The 24,324-nt window shown below is 40.6% G+C and overlaps 1 protein-coding gene across 3 annotated transcripts in view; it reads left to right on the plus strand.

Annotated features, from left to right (window-relative positions):
* The window catches only part of LOC105283053, a 396,978-nt gene that overhangs the window by 278,035 nt on the left and 94,619 nt on the right, over positions 1–24,324 (plus strand). For all 3 annotated transcript variants that reach the window (XM_026974447.1, XM_026974448.1, XM_026974446.1), the window contains one exon: positions 3,906–4,315. In XM_026974447.1, the coding sequence (XP_026830248.1) occupies positions 3,906–4,315 (410 nt within the window). The remainder of the gene's footprint in view (positions 1–3,905; positions 4,316–24,324) is intronic.

Consider the following 24,324-nt stretch of genomic DNA (forward strand, 5'->3'; position numbering starts at 1 on the left):
TATAATAAAGTATTTTTCCGTAAAGAACTTTTCGAGTTATGAGGTTTGAAAGTTACAGTACCGTCGCGCGTCGGCATTAACATTACCTAAAGAGTACCACGTGGAGATTGCACGGCCGGTTTTACACTTCTTTTGTGTGTGTGCGTACAATTTCCATATGCAATTGCCCATCCAACATCAGTTTGGTCTTCTGTATTTCCTTGTTTCTACAATAAATGTTCAAACTGTCTTTCAAATTCAGTGTGACAATAACTTATTCGGTTATAAAAATTTGAAATTGCATTTAAAATTGCATTTCTGCAATAACCTCGAGGTTTAAGTCTTATCTTGAGGTATAAGTCTTATCGAGAATTTGTTGCTGTAGATCATTAAGATTTGCTGGTTTTGTAATGTATACTTTACTTTTTAAATATCCCCATAAAAAGTAATCAAGTGGGCTTAAATCAGGAGATCGAGCTGGCAAATTCAATTGGACCCCTGCTACCTATCAATCTATGAGTAAACACTTCATTTAAATATTGGCGTACTTGTACGCCATAGTGAGGAGCCCCATCGTGTTGGTACCAAATAATATCAAAGTTTTCACCTCTGATGTCTTGTATAGCTGGAACAACCTCAGTTCGAAACATGCGCTCATATTTCTCAGCTGTTAAATTACCTTCAATAAAGAAGATTTTGTATCCGATTATTGTATCAGCAATAATTCCAGCCCAAACGTATAATTTTTGCGGATGTTGAGTATGTGTTTCTATCATCCAATGAGGATTTTCGTCGGTCCCATATCGACAATTATGTCGATTTACAAAATCGCTCAATTCAAACATTGCTTCATCTGTAAAAACAATATTGCTTATAAATTGAGGTTGAATGGTAATTTTTTCCATCATTAATTCACAGAATTCAAACCGACGATCAAAATTGATTAAATGAATTTTGTATGAATGAAATTTGTTTTCAAGATGTTATGCACTGATCCAACACTTACTTCCTGCTGTTGCGCGACTTTACGAATACTTGTACCGGGATTTTCTACAAAGGAGTGCAAAACAGTAACTGCTGCATCCTCGTTGGTTGCGGTTTACCGGCGCCTAACTTGAGACGATCTTTAATAGTACCTGTTTCCTCAAAACGTTTTACAGTCCTTTCAACTGTCGTGTTAGATATCTTATTATTATTATTACGAAAAGTCTCATTAAACAATTGTGCTACTTTTTTATAAGATCTTTTCTGATCACCCCATCCTCGCATCATCAATAAGGATATTTGTTTTTGCTCAGTAAGATTAGGCATGTTTATAGGATTATAATGTAATTATAAAAATATAAATTGTATGGAACAATGTGGTTTTAAACCTGAAAAGACAAAAATTCTCAGCAGAAGCAGAGAGCGCTCTACTCCAGACGTTATCACTTTACCCGCGTGATAGTGAGCGAGAAAAGAACACCGAATACCCTGTTACGTCCAGAGCTCCGTGAGCTCGAAGGAAGGGCGCAACAGAGCGCCTCTCGTTGCACCTTGTTGCACTTAGGCCCCAAAGTACGAGTCGGACTGACCACTGTGTTCTGGTTTAAGGTCAACGACCACGGAGGTCGATCTTACCCTAAAAGGTCTGCCCGTAGGTCCCTTTTTAGGTCAAGGAACTGAATCCCTTTTACCTGGGGGAAAGGACCTGTACGACCTGCTGAAAATGGGGATGAGTAGAGGGAACTCAAATAATTCAGTACAACTTTATTTTGTTAATTTAAAAAACATTATATTTGAAAAGTTACATCTGCGTACAATTTAAAAACGTTATATTTAGAATAGGAAAAAAACAAACGAAGTTACATCTGCGAATAACATGATATAGTGTTCGTTTTGTTTGGTTTTTTGTATACAATGTGTAATTTAAAAAATGGAAGTATAATTTGTGTGTTTATTTACTGGCAGATTGTAATGAACTATTAATTGAAACTAACATAATCAGTAACAAAAATGTTTTACTTTAATTCTAACTAACATTAATCGTTGGTTAAAAAGTATCGACGGAGAAGGGTGACTGGGATTAGGATAGGATAAAGCAAAAAAGAAAAAGTAACAAACAGAAGATTCACTTACTTATTTGCAGGAGTGTAACGACTTGTGATTTCGGTTGCGAGTCAATTGATGGAATGCCGACCGGTGAGAAATCCTCGCGCTCTGCAGGCCGTGTAGGACAGAGACCAGAGTAGAACAGAGCTGGTGTTATTCCACTTTGGAAATCTTTGTGTTAGGCGGTCACTGAGTTCATGAAACTTCCGCACAAGATAAGCGATTCTTACGTTCGCGAAGGCTAACAGAATGAAAAAGCTGTCTTTCGGAGTGGTCCTCGCCTTTTATATGATGGAAATAGTGTGGAAGAGGGGTAACTTTTTCGGGGACCGTTCGTTAATTAATTGCAGATATCGACAATCGGTCTATGAGGCGATAAGCCGTTCACAGATGGTTCTCTTAAGCCGGATAATTTCCTTACCGAAGTCTCGCGCCGACACACGTGCGTCTGGACTCGCGGCTCCTGTGAGGGTATTTACCCGGGGATGATCCGGCGCAGCTGTATCATTTCTCTTCCTGGAAGAGCGATATCCCAAACTGATACCGCGAAACTACAGTCACGCGCGACCGAATTTGTTGCGATGCGGCTTATTGTCTCTTAATTCAAAATTGATCATTAGAGATCAAGGGGTTTAGTATCTGGATCTAATATCGCGCCTGCCCGGACACGTGTGTCAAAACTCGCGGATCCTGTGAGGGTATTTCCCCGGAGTTGATCCGACGCAGCTGTATCATTTGTTTTTTTCTAATCCCTCACTGGGGCCCTACTGACCACACGCGACCGGATCGACGCGTTGCGTCACATTGTCCGATAATGAAAAAGAAGATATCGCTATATTTCTTGGAAGCAAGGAACCGTGCAGTCTCTGGACGTAACACCCTAATAGTCGTATTTTATATCCTCGGAGCACGGAAAAAAGGAAGAGGGAGAAGGGGACGGAGAAGAGCGTATGGATGAGGGTGTGAGAGGGGGAGAGGGTGCCAGGATATTCGGTACATACCTTTACGCGGTATATTTACCTTGGGTAATGCTAATGCTAGTGATATTAGCCAGCCTACAACTTTAAAGCTCCATAATTCGAAAACTACTTTACGAAAAAATACTTTATTTTAGTGTTTGAAAGCTCTCGATGTAAGCTACAAGAATATCCAATAAAAAAATGAGGGTTCCCATTTAAGAAATTGAAGGTGACCTTGACAACGCTATTCAAAGTCATACTAATATTACTATATGATGCGTCACTTAATACCCAGCAACTTTTGTATGAAACATTTTTTCCGAAAATGCGTATTTTTTGAGATATTTTGGTAGCCCGGGACTTTTTGAACATCCTGTATATATACACATACAGGGTGTCCCAGACCTACCGTATCACCGGTTAATGGTAGATTCCTGAGGTGATTCTGAGACGAATGTTCCTCTTGCAAAATGTCGAGGGTGGCGTAGTTCCGGCTCTACGAAGGGTTGTAGTTATCCTATCCTTGTATAGAATTTTCCCGCGTTCAGTGACGGTGGGTCGAAGGGGTCCCGCGCATCGCGCACACTTCAATTTGAACAGACGCGAAAAATTAAGATCAAATTGAAGTGTGCGCGATGCGCGGGACCCCTTCGACCCACCGTCACTGAACGCGGGAAAATTCTACACAAGGATAGGATAACTACAACCCTTCGTAGCGCCGAAACTACGCCACCCTCGACATTTTGCAAGAGGAACATTCGTCTCAGAATCACCTCAGGAATCTACCATTAACCGGTGATACGGTAGGTCTGGGACACCCTATATATAAATGTAAATATAAATATATATGTAATTTTATTAAATCCTTTTATTTAGGTACTTTATTACGAAATGGAGATGTTTTGTAAACAAGCAGATGATAAAACATATGAAACATTACAACGTTACGTTGATAATAACAAATATGTTTATGGAATTTATTGTCTATGGAGTTATCTAACTACTACGTTTGTTATTTGTGGGCCATTAATATTTCCACAACAAGAGTTTCCAACGGACGCTAAGTATCCATTTTCCGTAGAAGAGCATCCAGTCAAGAGCATGATTTATCTGCATCAATCAGTAGTTGGCTTACAGGCAGCAGCTGGAATGTGCATGGATTGCAACATCGCAATGTTTTTATTTTATTCTGCAGCAAGATTAGAAATATTGGCTCAAAAAATGTGTAATGTCATGGATGAACATGAACTTAATAAATGCATCAAACTACATAATGAAATATTAAGGTAAGAAATTAATATTATTATAAATTCTTTATATGCAGGGTGATTCAGAACAACCACGCGTCCTTGCAAAGACGTATTCTAGAAGTAATTCTGAGACGATTTTTCCTCTACTAAAATTTTGTCCGAAATTTACTTTTTGAATTATGAAAGGAAATAGTTAACGAGTAACGGGCCGAGTATAAGAGGCAGACAGGGGCGGCGCGCGACGCGACTTACCGCGGCGCTTACGCGGGGTGCTCAGCTGATCACTGCACACACGATACCTAAATACATACATGTGATACACACACACACACACACACACATACTCACCTGTGCAGATGTTCGATATTCTCATACTTGACGAATTGTAGCTTGACGGATGAATAATTTCACTGTGGATAAGATCGCACTTCACGTTTCCATCCACAAATCCAGTTACAAATCCACACCGAAGTAATAAGCCAGAAGTATTTTTTGACATAAATTGTCATCACGTATCCATATGCACTCGGATTTACTGACGCACTTGAGTGATAAACGAATCTATCGATTTATTATTGCTAGTCCCTACCGATAAATCATTCGACGACTGAAAATTATTCAAAGAAAGAAATACACATTACGCACAATCACAGTAATCAATCAGAAATTTTCTGGATACGTCTTTTATAAATTGTATCACGTATCAACACTTTCACGGATTTATTCACACACTTGATCGATAGAATGAGGCATTTACGAATGCCTCTATCGATTCATCACTGTTAATCACTACCGGTTAATTATTCGGCGATTAAAAATTATTCGAAGAAAGAAACGCGTTACATACACAACCCGACTAAACCTGACGCGAAGATAACTCGATAACAACAATCAGACAGGTTATGTTTTTATAGTGCCTTAATTCGTCAAGACTGACTTATCGATCGAATGTAAATCAGATCGATAAATCAGATTGATACTATGATGACCGACAGTGGGACGCTTCGAAACATTCGTACTGCCAAGTACGAATTGTAGATAATGTCTGCCTGTAACGTGTCGATTTTTTAAAAATAATTTGCGAACTCGAAGAGAATGTTCCTCGAAAATAAAATATTTGGTTGCCCTGAAAAGGGCAGATTAATTATTTTAGAACACTTCTTTTTACAGCAAGTGTTCGAAGTGTCCGCCGTTCATTATGATGCACGCTCTCATGCGTCTCAATAAATTTTCTTGCGTTTTCTCCAGAACTTCGTCCTCGATTGATAAAATGGCATGGTGAAGTTTGTCATTTAATTCTTCGATGGTCTCGGGAAGCTGTCTGTAAATGACTTCCTTGCAGTAGCCCCACAAGAAATAGTCCAGTGGATTGAGACCTGGAGATCTTGCAGGCCACCGTATCGGGCCATACCGGCCCATCCAACGCACAGTGTGATATTTTAGCAATCTAGGAGGACAAAATTGTTGCACTAAAAGTATATTAGTTTTTATTGGTTTTATGAAGCTATTAGTAATAAAATATATAATTGAGAACATATTTTCCATTAATGTGACAATATTTAAAGAGACAAAGTGTAAAGATTTAAACTGATACCTTTTGAGGCCTACCAGGTCTTTTTCTAGCAACACATTGCGAAGTACTCGGTAGAACGTGAAGCACAGTATCAGAAAACGTAAGATTTCCTTGAAGCCACGAAGAATTAGCACTCAGGAATCGTCTTCGATGTCTGCTTGATTTAGTTCATCTTTGCTCAATTTTTTGACAGAAACTTTTAACTTGCTTTTTATATTTTTAAAAATGTCAATTGGCAATGGAAAATCGTCCAGTTCTTGTAAAACATATGTCATTATGGTATCATTCTGGCATCTTTCGAATTTTCAATCCATATGTTGAAAATAATATGACGAGAAATTTGGGGAGTCATTCTGAAGTTGAAGAAAAATGAGTAAGTTCGCAAACTTTCGCAAAAAATTTTTTATGTATCACATAACTTAAAAACGTAGTTTTAATTAAAATATAATAATAATACTATATAACATGGTATAATTTGTTAAAAATCTCATTATAAATCGAAGATAGGAGTTGTGATACATGTTAATCAGATACAAATTTTAAAAATTTGAACCTGAATTTGCGGGATAAGGAGGGCGTTTTCAAAAAAATGTTTCGGACAAAAGTTACTTACTGTTACGTCCCGGCTAATCGCGGCTGCAAATTTTGGAATGCAGGACTCGGACGTGTAGCACGGGACTAGATCACTGTTTCGGGTTACCGAATCCGAGGATTCTACCCGGGGATACTCGTGATCAGAGTGATTTCGCCAGGAGTGCAGTTCCCGCGGAAGGGTGCCAGGGTCGCTCTTTGTGAAAAATTTCGGTTCAATAAAAGGGGTGGCCGATGGCGAATTTATTCGAATTTACTTCCCCCTAATTAAACCGATCATTTCGTTATAACAACGCGTGCATCTATGGGCCGGTCGGTAGGTCGTTAATTGTGCGGAACAATAGGTACAGATTACATCAATCACACGGGGCCCGATGTTCAATTTATGAGTCTCCGTTTTCGCGTACGCGTTATGATAGATGGGTCCGATTCGTGACGATGTGCATTGTTCGCATAACGCGGCTTGTGTTTCGACGTCTTTATATCCGCGCGTGATCACGCAAAGTGCCATCGGGTTGTATGATAATGAATCAACCTCATTAGATCATTAATAGACGACTGCAATACTGTTCTGACCTTTACTTTGAATGAGTTACTTTCGTTAACTTATCATTAGAAAGTTGTAGTAATATTCTGAATTTTAACTTGACTGAGTCGATAACTTCATTAATTTATCATTAGGCCGGTGTAAGTTGAGAGGTAATAGTATGATAATATCACTTACCCAGGGGTTCTTGGTTACTCTCGATCCAGCGCTGTACCTTGATCTCTTGTGCCAGCCTATCGTAATGAGTTCGGCGAGGGTCCCCCTCGGGAATATCTTGGCACAGAGGGTACCGCAGGTTGCATGAAATGGGGACCAGTCTCGTTGCCCACGTGGCTTCGTTGCTTCCGTTCGTGATTAGAATCACTCGATGTGATACGACAGAGTTGCTGGTCACTCTCGGTTTCGTGAGTCGCGTTGTGATCGAATTATTGTTATTCCTGTTAGTGTCACGGTCGCGTGGTCGGAAAAGTGCCTCGTACTCTGGGTCAATGTAGTGAGGCTCGATGCCGTAATACTGCGAGACGACGGTGTTCACTGACGCTAAGTTAGAAAATATACGAGCTAAACGTCTTGCTCGGTGTTTCTTTCCTCCTCGTCTCGTTTTCGGCATTAGAACTTCGTCATTTATGCAAAAGTTAATGTTAAAAACGTGCGCGCCTCAGTTAGGGTGTACCTTGTGATGAGAGTGGTGCGGAAAGGGATTCGTTACCGAGTGACCGTCCCGTGCGTTGTCCGCACTGTAAGACTGTCAGCTCAGCGGAATGAAGACCAACGTGCGTTGTCCGCACTGTAGGCTCGTTAGTTGGTTGCACACACACACAAACACAATGACCGAAACTGAGGTAGCTACGTAAAATTTATAGTCGCTGAATTATGATCAAATCGGCTTGGTGGTCAAAAATAAAATAAATCGTAAATTCAAGCACACATAATACATATATTCTAAATAAAATGAATTGGTGGAAATACAATTGTTCTTACAAAATTTAAGTTAACTACTACGGTTATTAATGCTAACGTCTAACTCTAAGATAACTCTGAAGTACGAGTATTGAAAAATATTCTAAGTCGAGATACGAAGGTTGAAAAAATATTCTAAGTCAAGATACGAAGATTGAAAAATATTCTAAGTCGAAATACGAAGGAATGGAAAAGTTCTAAGTTCGAAATACGAAGGTTGAAAAATATTCTAAGTCGAAATACGAAGGAATGGAAAAGTTCTAAGTTCGAAATACGAAGGTTGAAAAATATTCTAAGTCAAGATACGAAGATTGAAAAATATTCTAAGTCGAAATACGAAGGAATGGAAAAGTTCTAAGTTCGAAATACGAAGGAATGGAAAAGTTCTAAGTTCGAATTAGAGATTGAAATAGAAAAAGGCTAACCGTGGCCCTTGAGTGTCGAGTGAACCTCTTGGTTCGGAGTCGCGAGTCGAACTGAACTTTTCCGGTCCTGCACTGAGGTCCTTTGTTTTCGGCGGCTCGGTGCTGCGGCGGTTCGGTAGTGGGGGTCCCCTCTCTCGTGAGAGTGGGTTGGAGAGTGGGACGTCCCTCGTGGAAGTAGGAGTACCGACAAAATGGCGGTTCCGAGGTGCGTCTTGTGCGCGTCGTTCGGACCGTTGAGAGAAAAGAGAAAGTTCGATTTTTACCGGGACGTGACATTACATGCATGAACATATATTTTTCCAAGAAAACAAGAAGAACCATTGAATTGAAAAGGGTCCGTAACTCTAGGCAACTGCGGTGTTATAAACAAATCGAGCAAACGCATTATTATTCATGTGAGTTTACTTATCGAATACATTGTACATATATTCTCTTGAGATATATACTTAATGATATTTTAATTTCCTGTTACCCTTTATTAAGGTATGTTTACACGTATATATTTTTTCTAATACTAATTCACTATCTTATTTTTTAAACTTTGTATCTAATTAACATGTATCACAATTCCTATCTTCGATTTATAATGAGAGGTTTAACAAATTATACCATGTTATACAGTATTATTATTATATTTTAATTAAAACTACGTTTTTAAGTTATGTGATACATAAAAAATTTTTTGCGAAAGTTTGCGAACTTACTCATTTTTCTTCAACTTCAGAATGACTCCCCAAATTTCTCGTCATATTATTTTCAACATATGGGTTGAAAATTCGAAAGATGCCAGAATGATACCATAATGACATATGTTTTACAAGAACTGGGTGACTTTCCATTGCCAATTGACATTTTTAAAAATATAAAAAGCAAGTTAAAAGTTTCTGTCAAAAAATTGAGCAAAGATGAACTAAATCAAGCAGACATCGAGGACGATTCCTGAGTGCTAATTCTTCGTGGCTTCAAGGAAATCTTACGTTTTCTGATACTGTGCTTCACGTTCTACCGAGTACTTCGCAATGTGTTGCTAGAAAAAGACCTGGTAGGCCTCAAAAGGCTTTTGAAGACTGCAGCTTAAAAGTGAAGAAACGAAAAATCAAAAACCTGGTAGAAACAGTAAGCCAAGAAGAATTATCGATAGCTACTGAAATGAATTTACGGGAGGCAGGAAAAAAGGATTCTGCTTCTATTGTTAAGGAGCTCTGTGTTGCTTCTCCAAAAAGAGGTACTATTATTAAGAATGCCCGTAAGTATTTTTTTCAAAAACCAGCAGAATTATCTGCAGATCAAGCGCTCGCTATAATAGTTGATGCTGACCTTTCTACACATCAATATAACGTTATACGCCAACAAGTTAAAAACATTAACAGTAAGTTGTATCCACCTTATTACAAGGTGAAAGAAGCTAAACAGTTATGTTATCCTTCTGGAATTACTCTTACGGAAATTTCAGCTGAAGTAAAACTTCAGTCACTCATTGATCACACTGTAGTATGAATATGTAAAGTTCAAGAAGAAGTCCTAAATATTTTACATTTGTCCGAAAATAGTGATATAAATATAATTATAAAGTGGGGCTGTGATGGTGCAGAACAAAGTAGGTATCGACAAAAGTTTTGTGAAGAACATCATACAGACGAAAGTTTGTTCAGTATTTCTATGGTTACGTTACAAATTTATGCTTCTATTAATAATCGTAAAGAAATTATTTGGCAAAATCCTGCACCATCTTCGACAAAACACTGTCGTCCCATCAAATTCCTTTTTGCCAAAGAATCAGTAGATGTAATAACTACAGAAGTTAAGAAAATTGAGGATCAAGTTGCAATACTTTCGCCTACAAAAATACTTGTGAATGACAAGGAATTGCTTGTAAAGCCTACATTGATCTTCTGTATGATAGATGGTAAAGTGTGTAATGCCGTGTCATCATGTACGTCAACACAAAAATGTTACTTGTGTGGAGCAAAACCAAGTGAAATGAACAATTTAAACATTATTTTAAAAAAATCGTAGACAAACATTTTCTTTCATTTGGATTGTCACCGCTGCATTCATGGATACGTTTTTTTGAATGTATATTACATATTTCATATAGGCTGGATATAAAATCATGGCAAGCTCGAGGCACAGAAAATAAAAACAAAGTTGCTCAAAAAAAGAAGTATATCCAAGATAAATTTAAGACAGAATTCGGTCTGTTGATAGATATGCCTAAACAGCAAACGGGCAACACTAATGATGGCAATACAGCTCGCAAATTTTTTAGAAATGCTTAAAATCTGCTGAAATAACTGGGATTAATGTAGAGCTAATCAAGCGATTTCGTGTCATATTAGAATGCGTAAACTCTAGTTTTCAGATAAATTTAGATAAGTTTGATGAGTACACAAGACAGACACGAGAATTGTACCTTAGAGAGTATTCTTGGTACCCAATGCCCGTAAGTGTACATAAAATACTATGTCATGGTAGGGATATTGTGGCCACTTGTATTCTTCCAATTGGGAACTTTTCTGAAGAAGCACAAGAGGCGAGAAACAAACATAGTAGGAAATACAGAGAATTATTTACTAGAAAAACATCAAGAACTGACACAAATACCGACTTATTTAATAGATTACTTATTACCTCAGATCCTTTTATTGCGAGTTTACGTGTTCCTCCAAAAACTAAACGCGGATAAATCATTCCAGAAGTTTTAGATTTACTGGAAGAATCTTCACATGATATGGATATATCAGAAGATCACTTAAACAGTACTGATTCCGAATAAAATGGATATGTTCGACTATTTCTCTAATAAATAATTCTCTCTTTTCTTTTATAAAAATAAAATAGTTGTTTTACATAAAATGCCAACTTACTGTCATCAGTTTAAATATTTATACTTTGTGTCTTTCAATATTGTTACATTAATGGAAAATATGTTCTCAATTATATATTTTATTTGTAATAGCTTCATAAAACCAACAAAAACTGATATACTTTTAGTGCAATAATTTTGTCCTCCTAGATTGCTAAAATATCACACTGTGTAACGTCCGGGAAATTGCTGATTTAAAAAATTTGTGACGATTCTGGCGTTATGTGGACCAGCACCGTTCCGCGGACGAATCGCAGACACCCGCGAGTCGCGCGTCGCGGAGGGGGGGGGCGCGGAGGGGGTATCAGCCCCCCGCGAAGATCATATAAATAGGATGAAGCAATCGATACTGCAATTAATCATCCCTCGATAATAATATAATAAAATTGGAGTGTATCACTTGGGTAGGTTTACTGTGAGTCACATCTGCCTTTAAATTGATCGAGAGTAAATTGACTCTAAATCTTCCGCCACACAAACTCGCTTGTGACAAATAACAGATGGAATTCGGCGGTTCTGGAGTTTTTGGCTCAGAGCTTGCCTAGGATCTCCTCTTACTCGAGCCTTAATACATTGAGATCTGCCGTGTCGCTCATTTCCCAGGACGCTATCGGTGAGCATCCGATCAGATGATTCTGCAAGAGAGTAGCGGCTCTCAAGCCCCTGCGTCCGCGGTACGATTTTGTGTGGGACCCGGCTCCAATGATTGAGAAGCTTGCCGCCATTTACCCGTACAAGGCGTGTTCGCTGAAGGTCCTAACCATGAAGCTTGTGCTTCTGTTAGCCCTTGGCACGGGTCAGCGGGCTCAGACTCTTGCCTCTCTTAAGATTTCGCATGTTTCTTTCGCGGAGAAATTGATTATTTGTTTCCCGGACCAGACGAAAACGTCCCGGGGCGTCCGCAACCTTTCGTTTGTTTTTCGCGATTCGGGGACCAGGAGAATCTCTGCATCTACCGTCTGCTTGAATTCTATCTGGCTAAGACTAGGGAGCTGCGTCCAGCAACCTGTGACTCTGTCTTTCTTTCTCTCTCGCGGCCTTACAAGTCGATTACGGCGCAAACAATGAGTCGCTGGATATGGCAGGGGCTAAAGGGGATTGTGGCATAGACGTGTCATTATTTTCCGCTCACAGCACTCGCCACGTCTTGACCTCGCGAGCGGCTCAGAGAGGCGTTCCCCTGAAGGTTATTAAGCGCGCGGCGGGCTGGACAGATAGGTCCCGAGGTTTCGTGAGATTCTAAAATAGACTGCTTGTCGATCCCGAGGATTTTAGTAATGCGGTCCTCTTATCGTAGGTTTTACTTTACGTAGGTTCTATGGCGTTTTGTATTTTGTTTTTGCGTACTCCTAGAAAGCGTATACGAAGCGGGTGCGAGTAGTCGCCCCAGTACATTCGATTTCTCTTACTTTTAATTTATACTTCTGTTCCGTTAAAGTGATCTCTCTTTTGTTTTTGACATGTCTATGTTACGCAGCCGTCTTGCGATTGTGAGCGTTCCTTTGGTCGCTGGAGCGACTGCTGTATTACCAAAGACTTTGGTTATATTACATTTTTCCTGTTTGCCTGTCTCTTATTTGCTGTATTGGTTCTTGGGTATTCCTCTCCCCGGCTAATCGCTGAGCTTTCAAGAGTGAGTCCCGATTGCGCACATTACTCATCGGACACGAAGATATTTTCCGATCGGACACAGTTCCGATCGGACACAGTTCCGATCGGACACATTTTCGATCGGACACAGTTTTAATCGGACACATTTTCGATCGGACACATTTCTGATCGGACACAAATTCTATCGGACACATACAGTTTCCATCGGACACAGATTCTATCGGACACAGTTTCCATCGGACACAGATTCTATCGGACACAGTTTCCGTCGGACACAGATTCTATCGGACCCATACAGTTTCCACCGGACAGAGTTCCGATCGGACACAGATTCTATCGGACACACCCACCAGCTGCATTACCCGCCCCACGCTAACACTGTCGAGTAATTGGTACGATTTTGCATTGGTTCAACGACGTGAAAAGCTAAAAACATAGACCTCCTTGAACCCATGTGGAATCGTACTGATAATTCGACAGTGTTCGCGTGAGGCGGGTAATGCAGGTGGCCTTCGGCGAAGCCCCTACACCTGCACTCCCGCCGAAAAAAATATAAATAAACTTCAGGGGGGCTACCCCGCCCGAGGTGGACCCCGATTGGCGTGGAATGTCCAAGTCACGGATCCCGTCGAAGGCATGCGGAATCATTTACTAATCATTAAACATATTTTGTTAATAAATGTGTCCAATCAAAACTGTGTCTGATGGAGAATGTGTCCGATGGAAACTGTCCGATCGGAACTGTGTCCGATCGGAAATGTGTCTGATCGAAACTGTGTTCGATCGAAACTGCGTCCGATCGAAAAATTTCTTCGTGTCCGATGATTAATGTGCGCAATCGGGACAATCCCGCTTTCAACAGCTACATAGTTATCCATCCGTACGAGACTTCGGGCATAATTGTTAGATTGAACGAACTTATCTAACAAGGAGGGTATCCCAGGTGTCCCTCTCCGATTTTAATGAAACTTGGTGGGTTTGTAAAGGAGGTCAAAATATTCGATCCGTGTTTTTTTTATTGGCAACGAAACATGTTTAAGGGGTGAAATCAACCCTCGAAAATCGATGAAATTTTCGTTTTTCGGCTATAACTTCTGAACAAAGCATGATAGCGCAATTTTGTAAATATACAAAATGTACAGAATTTCGAAAGCTATCTACTGACATAAAACTTAATTTTTTTGCATAAAAAAATACGAGTTCTAGAACTCACCTTTTTTATTTTTCCACTAATAAACATGAAATTTTTCTATTGGAGAGGTTTTATTTATAAGAAAACGTGTAATAATGCATTTTTGTTCCTACATGTTAGAAAAAATCGAAAATATATTTTAACTATGCATGAGTAGCGAACTTGCAATCTGTAGTGGCGCCGCACGCGGACCATGTTGCGCGTATTATTATTAGCGAATACGAACTCACTGTGTGCATTAGTTGCATGATGGTCAAGTTATTAAACGGTGAAATATTCGAAAAGGAGAAAAAGTTAAACCAAGATATAGAGTAATTGAAATTCAATACACAATAACGTATTAGAAAAAAGAGTTTGCGAAGTCTACACAGTTTTAAGTTTGTACGGACTAAACAAAAAACATATTAACAAGAAATCTTTTCTTTGCCAGGGGTTCTAAATTTCAGATGCATATTTTAATCGCGACATTGGCGCAATATCTGATGGTCGGATATAAAAAAATTTTTTTAAATATATTCGACCATCAGATATTGCCAGTGTCGCGATTAAAATATGCATCTGAAAAACATATTATTATGCCATAGTAAATTCCACCGTGATGAATGTCTTTATTGGCCACCTATAACTTTATTGCGTATTGACTTTCAATTACTCTATATCTTGGTTTAAGTTTTTTCGCCTTTTCTAATATTCCACCGTTTAATAACTTGACCATCACGCAACTAATGCACACAGCGAATTCGTATTCGCTAATGATAATACGCGCAACATGGTCCGCGTGCGGCGTCACTGCAGCTTGCAAGTTCGCTACTCATGCATAGTTAAAATATATTTTCGATTTTTTCTAACATGTAGGAACCAAAATGCATTATTACACGTTTTCTTATAAATAAAACCTCTCCAATAGAAAAATTTCATGTTTATTAGTGGAAAAATAAAAAAGTTGAGTTCTAGAACTCGTATTTTTTTATGCAAAAAAATTAAGTTTCCTAATTATGCCTTCTGTCTCGTCCGAATGGACTCCCTCGCTTTATTTTTTCTTCCCTCCCACAGCGCGGGCGATTAGCCTGTTGGCTTTGTACTCATGAAGAGGCGATGCGCACGCGCGCCGCGAGCGACTCGCAGGCGCGCTGAGAGGTGTTTCGCTTTAGCGGTGATTTTAAACCTGTTGTCGAAGTGCGTGCAGGAGCACGACTACATAGTTATCCATAGTTATCCATCCGGACGAGACAGAGGGCATAATTAGGATCGAACTTCACTTACAAGGGAACATCGCGAACTCGAAAATTCTGATTTTGATGAAACTTTACATACATGTAGAGGGGGTTAACATGAATTTAGAAATTTTCAGTTGCGGCCAAAAAACGGTTCGAAGGGGTGAAATCACTCTTGAAATGTAGGCCACCTTTTTACTTTTCTCGATATATCTCGAAAAGTATTCGAAATATCAAAAAATGTTTTATACACAAGTTTTATGGTAAAAACGCTCGTACTTAATGAAGTTAATAAAATTTTTGAAAAATAATTGTTTACATACATTTTTGAAAAAATTGTTTTAAAAAATTATTTTTAAAAATTTTTATTGATGTCATTAAATAGAGACATTTGTACCATGAAATTTTTGTATAAAACATTTTTCGATATTTCCAATACTTTTCGAGATATGTCGAGAAAAGTACAAAAACGGCCTACATTTGAAGGGTGGTTTCACTCTTTAAAACTGTTTTTTTGGCACCAACTGAAAATTTCTAAATTCATGTATTCATGTATTTCTAAATTCATGTATTCACTCCCTCTACATGTATGTAAAGTTTCATCAAAATCAGAATTGTCAGGTTCGCAATGTTTCCTTGTTAAATAAACCTCAATAAGGTATAATGTATGACACGCTTTAGAATCTAAAATTTTTACATAGGTACATTAAGTTGTTGCATACTTTCTCCTTAGAATTGTTCTTGGCAGCAACTGAAAAGTTAATTTCTACAATTAATGTTCAGATTGTTTCATTTTAATTCTCTGAATTTAACCCATTAACGCCCAACAAGCTCGAATTCTTTGCTCATTTTCCAGCCTCAGTCTCGGAAATCATAACGAAGCATAGTTTTACGAAAACAATGATTCTTACTACTTTTGGGTGTGCTCTTTCGAATTCCGAGATCAAAATTGAGCCTCCGTGCCTCAGAAAAAAAATATGGCGTATTAAAAATAAAAAACACAAAAAAATTGAAGACTTTTTCTAAATGTTTTTTGTTGTACAGAAAAAGAGTTGGATTCCACTTCTAAATTCAACTATCGGTGCATAAAATAGTTGGACTTTAATGACAAATTTTTGTTTTTCGAAAAATCGCGTGATTGTCCTAAAATGACGTTTATATGAAGAAATTTTCGAAAAATACTGATTTATTGTAAATAATCTAATTAAGTTCGAAATATCGAGGTTTCTGACACTTGAAACGTTACCAATTGTTGAGCTCATTACCGTAGATCATGTTTCAACGTAATTGTAACTTCAAAGATGGCAGATCCAAGATGGCCGCCAAAAATTTCAAACATAATCAGTTTTTCTATTATTACTCGCTTCTGGAACTTCAATCCGGTAGAATTCATACTATTTTGTGTTTTTGACATTGCTGATTATGAATATCAAGTTAGATTTGCAAAATCAGTTTGTTTAAACAAAATTGTTTAAACAATTTACTGCAAAATTGTATTTTTTCTAAACTCTTATGCCAAAATCTTATTCTATGGAAACATTACGTAAGAAACGTGTTACATTTTTTAAATTACTTGTAAAACCTGCTCTCTCATTACGTATCTCTTGGCGTATCACATGGAAGTATAAACACTTTCTTCTCCGTTATTTCTCGTCAATTTACAGCTTCATCGAAAATATATTGGGAGAACTAGAGCATATTTCCGACGTATTTTTTTCTGTTCTCGGCAAGCGCTCGTCTCCGACTGACTGTCGAATCGTCCTACTCTATGTATATTGTCGCGATTATGTTGTTGTCGTACTTGGCTCTCTGGAGGACGTCGGAATTTAAAACTCTCAGCAAAACAGAGTCTATACATTCCACCCACCAATTAATAACAATTTAATCTGAGATGGGGAACTTACACAATTTCGTTACTGGTCTTTTACCAACTCCATTCGCAGTTTTCAAAGTTACAACCCGCACCTTCCTATCGATACCAGGATACACTTCTATCACCCGTCCTAATTTCCATCTTAATGGAGGTGCACCTTGTTCTTAAATTAATACTATGTCATCGGCGGCTAGATTTGTTCCTTCGGAAGACCATTTCGTTTTCCCTTGTAACGAAGTTACATACTCGCGACTTCAACGACGCCAAAAATCTTGAGTGATTCTTTGAACCATCTGCCAACAGTCAAGTTGATTAATGCGAACGTCACGTCCAAGTCCGGCACCGTTGATAACGGTTCTCCAATAAGAAAATGACCCGGCCACAATGGCTGAAAATCTAATGGAGTAGTCGGCAGATGGCAAACGGGACGCGAATTTAAACATGCCTCGACCTGCGCGAGAACCGTTGTCAGTTCCTCAAACGTTAAGAGACTCTCACCGATAACCCGCCTGAGATGAAACTTGCACGATTTTACTCCGGCCTCCCACAATCCTCCCATATGAGTCGCGGAGGGCGGAATGAATTTCCACTCGATTTGGTTCGGAATGTAAAACTCGTCATTGACTTCCTGCGCTCTATTCTTTAACAACTCGTATAACTCACGAAGCTCTCGTCTCGCTCCAATAAAGTTGGTTGCGTTGTCACAAAAAACTCGCTGTAAGCATCCTCTTCGACCCACGAATCTTTTAAGCGCTACGATGAATGATGCTGAACTCAGATCGCTTACGACTTCCAAGTGTATGGCCTTTGTCGCAAAACAGATGAATAGTGATATGTACGACTTATTAGTTTTCCTTCCTCGACCTTTGTTGACTAATGTCGTTATCGGCCCAGCGAAGTCTATGCCCGTCACGAAAAATGGGCGCCTCGGAGTCACCTGATCCGCTGGTAATTGTCCCAGTGCGACAGTGTCCTTGGTTTGTTCCGAAAACAGGAGATGCATCTATGCACTGTCTTCTTGCTGCATCTCTGCCTCTGAGCGGCCAATATCGCTCCCGTATCGCGTATAACAATGCTTGAGGTCCAGCATACAGTGTCGACGATGCTCGCGTTCGAATAACAGCTGAGTAAATCTGCCGCTTGCCGGCAAAAGAATAGGGTGTTTCGTGTGAAAACCAATTGAAGCGCACTGAAGTCTGCCACCCACCCTGATAACGTCTTCTTTATCGATGAATGGACTGAGTGTCAATATCTTATTTGATGGCTTGATCCACTTGTCTGTTATCATGCTCGAAATCTCCTTAGCGAAATATAATTGCTGTACGCTAAGGATTAACAGTTGATGAGCGTAGGTTAGCTCTCGGATAGACAAGGGTCCGGCCGTCCTTTCTAGACTAGCGACAAATCCACGCCAGGATACGCTTGACCTTTCCTAATGAAGAATGATCGCTCAGAAGCTGATCGCATATCTGTGTCCCGTTCGTGCTCAGGCATGCCCTCGACTCCCTCAACTGCTCGGCCTCGACTATTTGCCAATCTTCTCGCGTCAAACTTAGTTCTAGTTTTTCTTCCCTTGTATAGTCTTCAGTAGCTAACCAAGGTGGTCCCTTCCACCATATCTCGTCCTTCTGTAGTCTGTTGTTACGTCCCGGCTAATCGCGGCTGCAAATTTTGGAATGCAGGACTCGGACGTGTAGCACGGGACTAGATCACTGTTTCGGGTTACCGAATCCGAGGATTTTACCCGGGGATACTCGTGATCAGAGTGATTTCACCAGGAGTGCAGTTCCCGCGGAAGGGTGGCAGGGTCGCTCTTTGTGAAAAATTTCGGTTCAATAAAGGGGTGGCCGATGGCGAATTTATTTGAATTTACTTCCCCCTAATTAAACCGATGATTTCGTTATAACAACGCGTGCATCTATGGGCCGGTCGGTAGGTCGTTAATGATGCGGAACAATAGATACAGATTACATCGATCACACGGGGCCCGATGTTCAATTTATGAGTCTCCGTTTTCGCGTACGCGTTATGATAGATGGGTTCGATTCGTGAGGATTTGCATTGTTCGCATAACGCGGCTTGTGTTTCGACGTCTTTGTATCCGCGCGTGATCACGCAAAGTGCCATCGGGTTGTATTATAATGAATCAACCTCATTAGCTCAGTAATGGACGACTGCAATACTGTTCTGACCTTTACTTTGAATGAGTTAATCACCTTCATTAACTTATCATTAGAAAGCTGTAGTAATATTCTGAATTTTACTTCGAGTGAGTCAATAACTTCATTAATTTATCATTAGGCAGGCCGATGTAAGTTGATTGGTAATAGTATGATAATTTCACTTACTGAGGGGTTCTTGGTTACTCTTGATCCAGCGCTGTACCTTGATCTCTTGTGCCAGCCTATCGTAATGAATTCGGCGAGGGTCCCCCTCGGGAATATCCTGGCACAGAGGGTACCGCAGATTGCATGAAATGGGGACCAGTCTCGTTGCCCACGTGGCTTCGTTGCTTCCGTTCGTGATTAGAATCACTCGGTGTGATACAACAGAGTTGCTGGTCACTCTCGGTTTCGTGAGTCGCGTTATGATCGAATTATTGTTATTTCTGTTAGTGTCACGGTCGCGCGGTCGGAAAAGTGCCTCGTATTCTGGATCAACGTAGTGAGGCTCGATGCCGTAATACTGCGAGACGACGGTGTTCACTGATTCTAAGTTAGAAAATATACGAGCTAAACGTCTTGCACGGTGTTTCTTTCCTCCTCGTCTCGTTTTCGGCATTAGAACTTCGTCATTTATGCAAAAGTTACTGTTAAACGTGCGCGCCTCAGTTAGAGTGTACCATGTGGCGAGAGTGGTGCGGAAAGGGGTGCGTTACCGAGTGACCGCCCCGTGCGTTGTCCGCACTGTAAGACTGTCAGCTCAGCGGAATGGAGACCAACGTGCGTTGTCCGCACTGTAGGCTCGTTAATTGGTTGCACACACACACACACACACACACACACACACACACACACACACACACAATGACCGAAACTGAGGTAAGCTGCGTAAAAATTTATAGTCGCTGAATTATGATCAAATCGGCTTGGTGGTTAAAAATAAAAATAAATCGTAAATTCAAGCACACAAAATACATATATTCTAATAAAATGAATTGGTGGAAATACAATTGTTCTTACAAAATTTAAGTTAACTATTACGGTTATTAATGCTAACGTTTAAATCTAAGATAACTCTGAAATACGAGGATTGAAAAATATTCTAAGTCGAGATACGAAGATTGGAAAATATTCTAAGTCGAAATACGAAGGAATGGAAAAGTTCTAAGTTCGAATTAGAGATTGAAATAGAAAAAGGCTAACCGTGGCCCTTGAGTGTCGAGTGAACCTCTTGGTTCGGAGTCGCGAGTCGAACTGAACTTTTCCGGTCCTGCACTGAGGTCCTTTGTTTTCGGCGGCTCGGTGCTGCGGCGGTTCGGTAGTGGGGGTCCCCTCTCTCGTGAGAGTGGGTTGGAGAGTGGGACGTCCCTCGTGGAAGTAGGAGTACCGACAAAATGGCGGTTCCGAGGTGCGTCTTGTGCGCGTCGTTCGGACCGTTGACAGAAAAGAGAAAGTTCGATTTTTACCGGGACGTGACAGAAGAACTTCGGTTCCAACTAGACTTCCTCGCAAACTTAATTGACTCGATATCAAATCGACTTAATCAATTTATTGACCGGTCTGGATATTGGACTGATTATTAACAAATACTTCTGCGCTTGCCCCACGATTGGCCCTTTTCAGGATCAATAAAACTTTCACTTCTTTTGTGAGTAGAAGCGCCTACAGAGGCGTCTCACTCGTCCGAATAGCCGGCTGGCTAGCGGTGTCCGGCCAGTAAGCCTATTCTGTATCTGTTGACGAGAGTGTCGTTATCATTATATTGCAGCTTTTTGAACCATATATTATGCGCAATGATAACATAACAATAATGACATTGTTGATAAAAGTTACAGAATTCAGACGCAGCGCAGTGTCTTATGTCTCACTCGCACTTTTTCTATTCGAGTATCGAATGTTCTACAGCTATCACACTAGCAGCCGATATTGAAAATACTTTAAAAAAGTACTGAAGTCACGAAACTATGTTCAAAAATAAAGGAAATTATAGTTACAATAAAAACTTATTAGCAAATATCGTGAAAATTAAAATAAATATTATAAGAATATTATGTTGTAAATTTAAATTTTGAATGTATAAAATAGTACGCAATCATAAATAAATCAATAAATAATCAGGATAACAAAAGAGAACTTGGTCGTTCGTAATAAAATTATAAGCGGGTCAACAATTTCAAGTATTTAGGATCAATTGTAAATAAAACTAATGAAATAAGAGAAGAGCTTGAGAAAAGAATTAATTCGGGGAATGCATGCTTTTATTCGGTTAGTAAACTATTCGGTTCACGGTTAGTGTCCAGGCGTCTAAAAATTACAATTTACAGGACGATTATTTTACCGGCAGTCTTTTATGGCAGCGAAGCGTGGTCACTTACGTTACAAGACGAGAAAAAATTCAGGGTATTCGAAAATAAAGTACTTCGTAAAATCTTCGGTGCTAAACGCGATGAGGTAACGGGCGAATGGAGAAAATTACACAATTTAGAATTACATCAACTATACAATAGTCCGGATATTGTTAACATCATAAAATCGCGTCGTTTAAGATGGGCGGGTCACGTGGCGCGTATGGAAGAGATTCGAACCGCGTATAAAATACTAATTGTAAACCTAAGGGGAAGAGACCATTGGGTAGACCAAGACAAAGGTGGGAGGATAATGTTAAAATGAATCTTAACGAAATGGGGTACGAGGGTCGCGAATGGAGGGAGTATGCTCAAGAACGGGAACAGTGGCGGGATTTGATCTTTGCGGCAATGAACTTTCGAGTTCCTAACGCCATTCAATAATAATAATAATCAGGATAAGCATTGCGACAGACTCCGCAGCTCTGCTGGCCTACAGTCCGCCGTACGCGTAGGTGCGGCGTCGCAAATCTGAGCATTCACGAAATACGAAAGCTAAGCACTCGACCACTCTCGGAACTCCGCTCTCACCTCTCGGAACTCCGCTCGGTAATTTCTCCTTCTAGTCATTCAACTGTCTGAATCTCGGGATCGCGTTCGCCGATACCGAGGGCGATATACGTATCTGGGCGCCAGGCGCAATCACTTGCGCCACTCACGAAATACTCGCGATACTCCTCTAAACTCGACTAGTCAACGGTAAAGGGTGGGTTCCAATATATTATAAGGCCACTGGAAGGGAATCAGTAACAAGCACCAACTTATATATGTAAAATAGTGTATTGTAAACTACGTCCGGATGTATAATCCGGGAGATACAGCGGTTCGCCACTGCGAAGACACCAGCCACAACGTAGGCACCAAACGATAACGCAAACTTAACGCGACGATACGACCATTAACGCGAGTAGAACATACGATTAAGCTTCCTCGATCGCCAATTGCAATCGTCGTTTCTCCGCATCTCGGGCTCCATTAGCTAAGCGTATACACCAGTACATTCGAACTCTCACGGTACAACACTCGGGACTTCCATCGGTGATTCTTGCGAGTCTCCGCGAAAACGGTCTAGGAGACGTCCGCCATCGCGGTCCCGAAATTCTTCTCCGCTTCGCGACCTCGCCTCAGTCCCGAAATCTCCCTCCCGAGACGTTACCGTACGCAATGTCTCGAGCAGTCTTCCACGTCAGACTACTCGGAATAAACGAAAATGCAACGAAACGAAACGCAACCAACGCGACGCGGTATTCGAAGACATACCATTACGCGACTACATTCGAGGAACGCGACTATACGACAAATCAACGCGAGTACCAACAATACAATTACGATACGTTGCGCCTGACTGGAGCTGGCTTCTTGAGCGGGAGTTTCTCCCCCAATACGCGACACCGGAGCGGACGGGCCTCGCCTCTCGTTCTCTGTCCTCGGTACTTACACGGGACCATTACAATAAATTAACTCTTAAATAACCGGATCACGAGGCGCCGTCTTAGCCGGTGTACCGGAGTTAGTAAATCGCAGAGTGTGGACCTTACATGTATGACTCTCGTTCTCGGATTCCTTCTCGTCCGGTTGCTGGGCCCTCTCGTCAAGATCGTTCCCTTTCGGCAGCCAAGCTCACAGTAATGAGTCGCGGGGTGCGCTGCGAGGTCCTTCCCTGTTCGCGCATCGATCCGCGCATCGATCCACCACCGAGCCATCGCAGCCCCCTTCGCTGCTATCATCGGTAGGACGGGTTGCCGTTCTTCAGGCGCTCCTTTTGATCGAGGTTGGATATGCTGGCCGTGTCGACTCCCTCCGTTTCCTGCTTTTCCTCACCGGGCTGGCCAGGCCCAGACGAGGGGACCTGAGGTCGTGACGGGAGGATAGCTCACCCACTCCTAGGCTGTAGGATTCGCGTTCCTCCTTCTTGTCTGTCGGCTCGGGATTTCACCGCTGCTGATCGGCACCTGCGGCCCCGTTCCTTACGGCTCGATATAATGCACTGACTCGGACGGTCGATGGCATCGGTCTTCTACGGCTCAGAACCTCCCAGGTTCCCGCGACTCTCAAGGCTCTCCTGCTCCTCCGGTGTCTTCCGAGATGTTCCTTGATACGATTTTCCGTAATCGTGGTTCACACTCTGCGAAAACTTCTCAAATAATTAACGCACACCGCTCACCTTTTACTCGGTAAGGTATCGCTCCCCCTCAAGCGGAAGGAACGATCTCGGCGGAATATTTGTGTTTCCTCAGTCCCGTCACGCACCTTGTGACGGACGTCCCGAAACGTCACGTCACAACATTTATTATTAAATATAATTTTATTATTTAGTTTTGAGCATAGTATCACGAATTCAGTACTTTTTCAAAGAATTTTCAATATCGGCTGCCAACTATTATAATAAGACTCAAAATTACCCGCAATAATAGTTGTAATTTTACACAAAAATATTTTACAGCGTATGATAGAAAAATTATTACGCAGTCATAAATAAATCAATAAGTAATCAGGAGGAGCGTGCATTTTGGCTGTGTATAGTATAATTTAGTATTTTTATTATTATTATTATATTATTATTGAACGGAGGTAGGAACTCGAAAGTTCATTGCCGCAAAGACCAAATCCCACCACTGTTCCCGTT

This window comes from Ooceraea biroi, chromosome 12, assembly GCF_003672135.1.
Source record: "Ooceraea biroi isolate clonal line C1 chromosome 12, Obir_v5.4, whole genome shotgun sequence".
Lineage (NCBI taxonomy): Eukaryota > Metazoa > Arthropoda > Insecta > Hymenoptera > Formicidae > Ooceraea > Ooceraea biroi.